This window comes from Chaetura pelagica, unplaced genomic scaffold (assembly GCF_000747805.2).
Source record: "Chaetura pelagica isolate M959 unplaced genomic scaffold, ChaPel_1.0 scaffold1318, whole genome shotgun sequence".
In the NCBI taxonomy this organism is placed as follows: Eukaryota; Metazoa; Chordata; class Aves; order Apodiformes; family Apodidae; genus Chaetura; species Chaetura pelagica.
In genome coordinates, this window is record NW_009954246.1 from 29,853 (window position 1) to 38,963 (window position 9,111).

Consider the following 9,111-nt stretch of genomic DNA (forward strand, 5'->3'; position numbering starts at 1 on the left):
GGAGGGTGCGCGGAGGAGGCCGCAGGGGAGGCCGCGGGATCCCCTCAGGCGGCTGGGGAGGGTGGTCTGTGTGGGTTTTGGGGTGCGGGAGGAACGGTGTTTGCCGCTGGGCTTCCCACCCCTTCTGTGGGAGTCGGGACTGGATCGAAGGCCCCGACCAGGCCTCGATTTTCAGAGAACCCCAGGGGTGGGAAGGGACCTGGAAAGATCCCCCAGCCCAACCCCCCTGGGTCACCCAGAGCACATCACACAGGAACGTGGCCAGGGGGGTTTGAATATCTCCAGAAAAGGAGACTCCCCAGCCTCTCTGGGCAGCTTTTCTCCCCCTTCCTCGCCTGGTGGGCTCAGGAGCGGGGCTTCCTCTGCGAGCCTGTTGTTTGGGGGGGGAAAAAAAGAGAAAGAAAAGCGACTTAACAACATTTTTTAATTAAAAAAATAAAAATAAATGAGGTGCCGGCTGTATCTTGACTGAATTCCCAGCTGGTGGGCTGTAAAGGGTTTTAAAGAAAGCCCTTTTCCTCAAGGTGCCTGGAGGGTGAGCACATTCGGGCCGTCGTCTCAGCATTAAATGCTGTCATAGTTGTTAAAGAAAAAGGTGAGGTAGTTAATGTGCTTGAGCATAGTTAATGTGTTTGAGCTTAGCACGTTTTAGTAGTATTCATCACTGCCAAAGCACTCGGGCTTGAGCTGCGCTCCAGAGAGTGGTAACAGCTGAGTTTAAATCCCTTTGCTGCTTTTATGAGGCATGTGGCAGGTTCTCGGGTTATAGGACAGCACTGGGACTGCGAATGAGCTGGCTAGCAGAGAATTGGAGACTAAAAAGGCAAAAAAAGTGGCTCCCTCCTGGTCGTTTATCTCTGCCCAAGGGGTGGCAACCATAGCAGGAGCATGAAACCTTCCTATTTTTTAAGTATATGGCACTTCTTTTGAGATGATCTTGGAATTTTAGTGCCAAGAGCATAGCATGTGTCTTTAAAATAAATGGGGGTTTCCATCTTGTTTTATTAAAAGCTGAGCAAGTGGGACAGTGGCACTAGAGGCTCTATTGGACCAGCCATCTTGGCTGCAGATGGGCTGTTATTTTTACAGCATCACTGCTGCTCCTTAAAATTGTCACTTTCTAACAAGATTTTCTTTCTAAGAGTTAACTGATTGGTGTATTATATATCTGGCTTTTCACCAGGGAGGACAAGGGGGAATGGTTTTAAACTGAAAGAGGGGAGATAGAAGTTGGACACCAGGAGGAAATTCTTGGAAGGCACTGGAATAAGTTCCCAGGGAAGCTGTGGCTGCCCCATCCCTGGGGGTGTTGAAGGGCAGGTTGGATGGGGCTTGGAGCAGCCTGGGCTGCTGGGAGGTGTCCCTGCCCATGGGGGGTGGGACTGGATGATCTTTAGCTCATGGAATGGGTTGGGTTGGAAGGGACCTTAAAGATCACCCAGATGATCCATTCAATGATCTTCAAGGTGGCTGCTCCATCCCTGGAAGTGCCCAAGGATTTTATGTGGGGTTTGGAGCAGCCTGGGCTGGTGGGAGGTGTCCCTGCCCATGCAGGGGGTGTATCTAGATGGTCTTGAAAGTCCCTTCCAACCTTCCCCATTTGATGATTAAATCTCAACCACTGCAGCAGCTTGGAAAACTTATTTCAAAGCCATTAGCAGAACACCCACAACCCGCCCTTTTCTTGCTTCTCTCCACCTGCAGAGCCTCGGGGGCAGATTTTTCTGAAACATTTAGGCAGGTGAAGCAGCAGAAACGGTGCTCTTGGTGAAATCTGCTTCTTGTGTCTTGCAGATTCTCTTGATCTGAAGATGGCTGCACAGTCAGCACCGAAGGTTGTGCTAAAGAGCACCACCAAGATGTCTCTGAACGAGCGGTGAGGAAGCCAACAGCAGCTTCAGCTCATAAGAAATACTTTTTTTTTTTTACTTAATTATCACTGCCCAGTGTCCAAAACCCACTAAAACAAGCAGATGGCTTTGCACCTCTGTCTTAAACTGCAACCAATGTGGTACGCCAGGTTCAAAGGGCAAATGTTTTGGAGCAATTTATCAGTAGCACTTAATATTAAACTATTCGACACCTAAATCTGGCGGGATGTGTTACACCAAAAGAGAGCAACCTCACACCCTCCCTTTTTTTCTTCTACATGTTTTTACATTGATATAGTTGAGGCTGCAGCACGGTAGCATGTTACCCAGGCTGCAGCAGCCTTGCTGCTTTGTCCAAGGCCTTTGGTCTGGCCTGTAAGAGGCATCCAGCAGGCCATAAAACAAGCCCAAAGGCCCTTTAACAATGTTTTGGGCCTTGTAAGAGGCAAATGCTTTGCTTCATCTCCATCTCTCTTTCTCTCTCTCTCCTTGATTTCTTTATTGCTTCTGTTGGGTGTTGTGCTGGGTTTTTTTCCATGCCATTGAGCTTTTGTGGTTCTACACTGATAACTAACGGTGGTGCTGCAGTTAAGTTTCACTTCCTTACTAATCACTCATGGATTAATGAGTTTAGTGCTATTGAGCCAGGGATGAAGGGAGCCATTTGTGTGCAGTTCCTGCTCTAGGAAGTGAGGTGTGGCCTGAGCTATTGCTCAGAGCTCACTCCAGGGATGATGATGAGTGAGGTGTGGTACAGGGAAGGCTCCCTGGTCTGTTTCTTTTTGTCAGTCTGTATTCCTCATCTCCAGGTGTTTCTTTCCCAGTCTTGTGTAGCTCCCAGGACACAGCAGAAAGCTGGTGGGTTGCTACTGAGGAGACTGACAGTCTTGCTGTGTGTTCTCCTGTATAGATCTTAGAAGATCATTTGTGCACCAAGTGAACTGTTTTTCTAAGCAAACACTCTTGGGTGGTGGCATTTCTAAGGTCCCCAAGCCTGTGGTGCATCAGACACCTTGCTCTGTCCTCCAGGCAGTGTCTGCTTCTGCCTTTGAGTTCTTCAACACTTTTCTCAGATTTTGAAGGGTTAACTTGGCTTTGGCAGGCAGGTTGCACTTTGTTTTCTCTGTTTCTGTGCTGTCCTCTCCCATCTGTCATGGTCATCTCTGCTTACTGCTTGTTTTCATTCCTTCTGCCATTTCTCACACCAATAACCTGAAGCTTTTATCACTTCTGAATTAACACACATCATTTCTGAGTTTCCAGTTCTTGCACACTTGTGGAAAACAAGGAATCCGTAATCCCATAAGCTGTGACCCAAGTACCACTCTTTACATAAGGTTCATGGGATCTGGAGATCCAGTCTTGAGAACCATGAAATGCCAATAAATGTATGTAATAAAGCTTTCTTTAAACACCCATTTTATTCGACCTTGAAGCTTTACTAACATGCTGAAGAACAAACAGCCGATGCCAGTGAATATTCGGGCCACCATGCAGCAGCAGCAGCAGTTGGCCAGTGCCAGAAACAGAAGACTGGCCCAGCAGATGGAGAACAGACCTTCTGTCCAGGCTGCCTTGAAGCTCAAACAGGTGAGAGAAACTTGGTGCCTGTCACAGCAGATTGGTTTTTCAGGACAGGGTGGATTTTGGAAAAGAAATGCTCCAAATCAGAGATCTAGGAGGGACTTGTGGAAAAATCCCCCCTTTTTCTTTCAGATAAGTAACACTTTGTAACTTGCTGGTTGGTGTTACTGAGCTGGGGGTGGTTTTGTGCTGGCTGTTCATATCTCCTCTCTATTTTTTCAGAGAAATGTTCTCATTCTGGGTTTCTGGATCTGCTGAGTGCTTCATCTCACAGGCTTGCTGCAGTCCCAGTGGCTGCAGATTGTTCCCAGTGCTTCTATCCAGCTGGGAGTGGTTGTTCCCATCCACAGCTCCACCCTCTTTTGCTGCACTCCCTCCAGAGCAGCTGGTTGCCAGGGAGAGAGCAACAAACAGATTTACAAACTGATTTTTTTTTTGATTGCTTATGAATGCCAGAATGCAGGTCTGGATTTCATAGAATTGTGGGATGGTTTGGGTTGGAGGGGACCTTAAAGATCATCCAGTTCCAACCCCCTGCATGGGCAGGGACACCTCCCACCAGCCCAGGTTGCTCAGAGCCCCATCCAGCCTGGCCTTGGACATTTTTTTAAGGTGTAGTGTTGAGTTGTCCTTAAAGTGTATTCTATCATTCTGCATTTCACCCTGAGTACTGCAGGTTATGGTGTGTTTCTCAAATTGGTAGAGCAGAAGATCTGGTAAGAGTGCTAGATTTGGATTCCTCATCTGCAACATGTTTTTCCATAGCTCTGTGTGACCTTGCACATGAGGAGAAAGGCCTGGAAGTTTCTTAGCTGAGCTGCTTCCCCAAATAGCTGGAATGCTTCAACCTGCCACCCATGCTCCCAGGCAGGGCTGGCTCTGATAAAGAGGAATGCAGCAGCTTTTGAAGATCTCTTGAGACTTGTGTTTTAAAAACAGACTGTGGAGCCAGTTTGCCTTGCAGAGGCTTTTAAACAAAAGTGCTATTCTAAATTATTTACTGCTTCAGAAAAGCTTGAAAAGTTAAGGATTTCACAAGTGGTAAATGAAGCCAGACTGGAAGCATGGAGGTTCTGCTTACTGGGTTGAGGTGCTACAGAGGAACAGAGAGGAACTGGTTTTTTTGGCTTAGCTCTTAATCCCCTTTGATTTTTATGCTGGACTTGGATCTGTTGTTGTAGTCCTCTTGGAATTCAGTGCATCAAGGGAGGGTCGTGGAAGGGCATTTTAGGGACGTCTGGAAACTTGTTTTATGTTGCTCTTTGAAGCCTGCAGGTTCCTCTGGAAGTGGCTGAGTTGATGTGATTTAACTGCACTTGGTGTCACCAGGAGCTTTTCTGATCCTTGTGGCTCTGCTGTGTCCAGGAGCACTGATCCCAGGGCCAGGTCACCCTTGCTTCAGAAGGAACTTCTCTGACCTAGATGTGTGGGTTTGTGTTCTGTGTCCTCTGCATCTGGAAGCACACGTGTTGCCATCAACCTGCTGTGCTATTTTCCTGTAAAAACACTGATACCAACTGGTTCCAGATGTGCAGTTGCTTATGGAGCAGCCCAAGGTGCTCCTGCTCCAAGCTAGAGGAGCAGGGTGAGCACTGGGAGCCTGGGTGAGTGCAAAGTCCAGCAGCTTTTCTTAAACTCCCCATGGTAAGTGACATAAATAATTGGGATGATGAACATTCCTGTGGTTTCTCATTCCTTTGGGCAAAAGAAAGAGGCTTTAAACTGCTGGAAAAAAAAGGAATCACTGTAAACTGAGGCAGTAAAACATAAAATCTTACTGCAGCTCCAGAAGAGGCTGATTTTAGATGAAACAATTAACTTGGGTCAAGTAGAAAGCAAGAACTTAAAGCAGTTCTTGGAACCTGTAGTGATATCCAGGCTGTTCCTGTTAATTTACCTTTTTAGGGCCAGGAGCTCTTGTTCCTGGGATGAGTGTGAGGGCTCAGTGGTGCCTGCAGGATCTGTAGCCTGCTCTGCAGAGACCAAATGGGTCGCAAGGTGTTTAATGAGCAGTTGAACTGCAGCTTCTGGAGCAGCTGAGCTGTTCCTGCAGCAGTTGTGGTGTCAATTTGAGAGCAGGAGCTGCTGCAGCTGGTGCTCTGTGGAATTGAGTCTGGCAGCTCGATGGAAATGACATGGAAAATTAAAACACACTTCAAAGGCCAGAACATAAAGATGACTGGTTTGCTGTTGCTCTGGTGAGATTTCTTCAGTATATTTTCTTTTCTGGTAGTGTAGGTGGAGAAGTCAAACCTGTTCCTTGCTGTTGCCTTGGCCTTGTGTGGCAGCCTAGCCAGGATGGGGCTGTAGGCCACAGGGAATGATGTCCATGTCTTGTGGCTGCCCAGGTGTCACTTGCTCTGTGGACACAGGTCACACTTGTGCCACAGGGGTGGTTCCTTCCTGTCTCAGGACTTAGGACCTTCCAGCAGAAGGGATTAGCTGGATGAAGAGCCTGCCTTGATTTGGAGCAGCACTGGAGAAATGTATTTTCCTTCCCAATCTGCCAACTTTCTTGTGTCTGTAACAAACACTTGATTCCAGGAAAGGTCTTTTTTCTCTTTAACCTTCACAATATGTCCCTCCCAGAGCAGATTTGATTTGTCTTCCCTTAAAGTCTGATTATATATCACAGAGAGCTGGTGAGCCTCTGCTTTGTTTGTTGGGTTTTTTATTTAAAATGCCAAAATATCATTGTTCTGTTAGTGCTGGGTGACAGCTGAGGGGTTTGTCTTGCCAGGCAGAGACTGCTGCATGGCTTCCTTCTCTCCCAAATCTCTTCCAGAAGAGCTTGAAACAACGTCTGGGGAAGAGCAACATCCAGGCACGACTGGGCCGCCCAGCAGGACCCCTTGCTCGTGGAGCCATGGGGGGCAGAGGCTTGGCCATGGGGCAGAGGGGCCTGCCACGAGGAGCCATGCGTGGTGCCCGGGGAGCAAGAGCTCTGCTGAGAGGAGGACTCCCCCTCAGAGGTCAGAACCTTGGCTTTGAATGGCAGTGATGGCATCTTTTCTGTCTGTTGCTGGGGCTGGAAGTTGAATTTCTTCTTGTTTTGTTTTCAATTCTTGAAGGTCAGAGCCTGCTTCGTGGAGGACGAGGAATCTCCCCCAGGATGGGCCTGAGGAGAGGTGGCATTCGAGGCCGTGGTGGCCCTGGAAGAGGTGGCCTGGGCAGAGGTGCCATGGGCCGTGGAGGACTTGGTGGCAGAGGTTAGTGGGAGGTTTGGAGCTGAAACAAACAAGCTTTAATTCTTGGTCTAGGCTGGTGTGTGTGAGCACAAGCAGCCCCAGACCCCTCTGTTGCTGAGTGGGTGTTGTGCTAGTTAAGGCTTCTGTCCTCCAGGAACCACAACTGGTGCTCAGAGAAGTTCTGGGATCTCTTGAGCCAAGTTGTCCCCTCCTGCATGTGTTGCTCGAATTGGGATGCTTGGAGTGGTAGTTGAGGCAGTAATCTTGAGGAAAACTGCCTCCTCTCACTTTGGGAGGTGATACAAAATCAGCAACAGGCTTAAAATAATCCATGAGGGGGGAAAATTGAACAGAGGAGAAAGCCTAAAAACCCCTCAAATAAACAAGTTCTACCTCTGAAACTGAAACAAATCTTGGGGAAGTGAACTCGGGTTTTCAGCAACAAATGGGAGAAGCAGTGAAGCAGGAGTGCAAGAGATGGAGGAGGCAGCTGTCGATGGGAGGGTTGTTAATGTTTGGTTAGAAGATCAGTTCTTGTGTTCCTTTGGGATCATCCCAGTGTTTGTAGGAGTTGGAGCAGCCAGTTACTGGGAAGCTGCCTATCCTGCCAGCTCTAGCTTGGAACTTTGGCTCTACCTTAGCCTGAAAACCTCTCAACTAGAAGGAGGAAACATTGGAAGGTGATAGGTGATGGCATTGCCACTTTGTGCAGGATCCCTGGGGAGAGAAAGTGGGATTGGAACAGGAGCAGGGAAGTTGGGAGCAGATCAAATACCTGCCTGAGCTTCTGGTGGGGAGCAGAAGTGGCTTGAGGAGCTGATCCAGAAATACCTGCTGGGGGGTGGGCTGAGGAACGTCCCCACGGAGCTGCTGAGGCAGCTCCAGTGTGTGCTGGGGGAAGTGCTGGCTGTGGAAAAGCCCAGGGTTGGATATGGTGGAATGTTTAACCATCCTCTTGTCTGGTTGGTGGTCACAAGGTCGTGGCATGGCCGGGCGGGGCCGAGGGGGCTTCGGAGGCCGGGGCAGAGGGAGAGGAAGAGGAAGAGGATCAGCACGTCCTGCCTTGACCAAGGAGCAGCTGGACAACCAGTTGGATGCTTACATGTCTAAAACGAAGGGACACCTGGATGCTGAGCTGGATGCTTACATGGCTCAGACAGACCCCGAAACCAACGACTGAAGGTGGTTCCCAGAGACTGGGGGTGAAGCTCCTTGAGATGCCCCATAAGCTAAGAATGGAAACCCTGATTGATGCTGGAAGGACCCAACAGGGAGCAGCCCTGTTCTACCCAGAGATCAGCCTTTAGTGTGTGTTCCTTTACTGTTTTGATACTCTCTGTTGTATGAAACCTTTTTTTTGGTTTTGTTTTTGGATTGTTTTTTATATATTTCACTCCCCCCACCCCAAAAAAAGTGTTCCAAACAGAAGGTGCTGGATCTGCTGCTGGGATGTGCACAGTGCTGGGGGTCGTGTCTTTCTGTGCCTCCTGACCTCAGTGGTGGCATTTTGGGGTGATCCCTGTCCCTAAATGCCACCCGTGGGGGGCAATTTGACCCCCACCCTTTGCTTTGAACCCCTCTGAAGGAAACCCCCTCCCCCTCGGGCTGGGTTTAGGTGCAGAACTGATACGGACACACCTATCATCCCATTTCTGACACACCAACCTTCCCATTTTGCACCAGAACTCCTGTCAGTACCCAGTGCAGAGGGCACATCCCAGGCTTGGAAACTACTTTGGTTTGATTATTTTTTTATCAGCGTTTGGGTTTTTTTAGATGAAAAGTTGACCTTTGTTTGGTGTGTTTGGCTGCAGCGGTTCCTGTGGCTGCCAGAACAACCCCAGTGTTTTATTTCAGGGAAGGGGGAGGCAGGAAGATGGAAGTTGATGGCAAAGTGTGGGTACAACTCCTGTTTGTTGGTTTGTTTGTTTTTTTCAAACACGGGGTCCAAAAATTCACCCGTTTTCCTTTTTGGTGTCACCAAAACAGTGTCCTTTGTTCCCACCAACTGCCTGCACAGGTTTGGGAAGGGATCTGTTCCCATCCCCCCCATCCCATCCCCCTGCCCCTCAAGTTTTAAGTTCAACAATATCTGTGAACTGTTCCAGTTTTCCATGGAATCTTGTCTTTCTGGTTTGTTGTAACGAGGAGAAATGATGATAAAAGCGATCTGGACTCTGGGTGCTTGGGGGTGTTTTTTCCCTGGAATTGGGGGGTAATTTCTCTGTTCTGAGGTACATTTTCTTAGGGGAGGGGTGTGAGACCTCGCTGGGTATCCTCAGCTGCCTTGGAATGGGAGAATTCCCGTCGGGAAGGGGAGAATTCCCGTGGGGATGGGGATCCTGGGGGAGCGGGCCCGGGGGGGGGGGAGGAACGGGGGTGGAGCCGCATGGGAGCGCAGCCGCTATTGGACGGTGAGGGGAAGGGTGGTTGTTACGGCGCTTCCCATTGGCTGGGAGGCGGGGGGG

At 49.1% G+C, this 9,111-nt stretch overlaps 2 protein-coding genes across 4 annotated transcripts in view; both read left to right on the top strand.

Annotated features, from left to right (window-relative positions):
* Window positions 1-1,800: 1,800 nt before the first annotated feature.
* On the top strand, window positions 1,801-7,823 carry CHTOP (chromatin target of PRMT1). 3 transcript variants are annotated; one of them, XM_010003781.1, is made up of 5 exons: window positions 1,801-1,876; window positions 3,308-3,461; window positions 6,244-6,439; window positions 6,548-6,664; window positions 7,621-7,823. In XM_010003781.1, exons 1-5 carry the CDS (start codon window positions 1,812-1,814, stop codon window positions 7,821-7,823), a joined length of 735 nt encoding a protein of 244 aa, XP_010002083.1. In that variant the 5' UTR covers window positions 1,801-1,811. The 3 variants fall into 3 exon arrangements, with proteins under 3 accessions (XP_010002083.1, XP_010002082.1, XP_010002081.1); XM_010003780.1 differs by having other exon boundaries at window positions 6,244-6,427; window positions 6,527-6,664; XM_010003779.1 differs by having other exon boundaries at window positions 1,812-1,876; window positions 6,241-6,427; window positions 6,527-6,664.
* A 1,153-nt stretch (window positions 7,824-8,976) lies between these two features.
* Window positions 8,977-9,111, top strand: part of SNAPIN (SNAP-associated protein) — a 6,102-nt gene continuing 5,967 nt past the window's right edge. Inside the window, exon 1 of the mRNA XM_010003786.1 lies at window positions 8,977-9,057. Within this exon, the coding sequence (XP_010002088.1) occupies window positions 8,977-9,057 (81 nt within the window). The remainder of the gene's footprint in view (window positions 9,058-9,111) is intronic.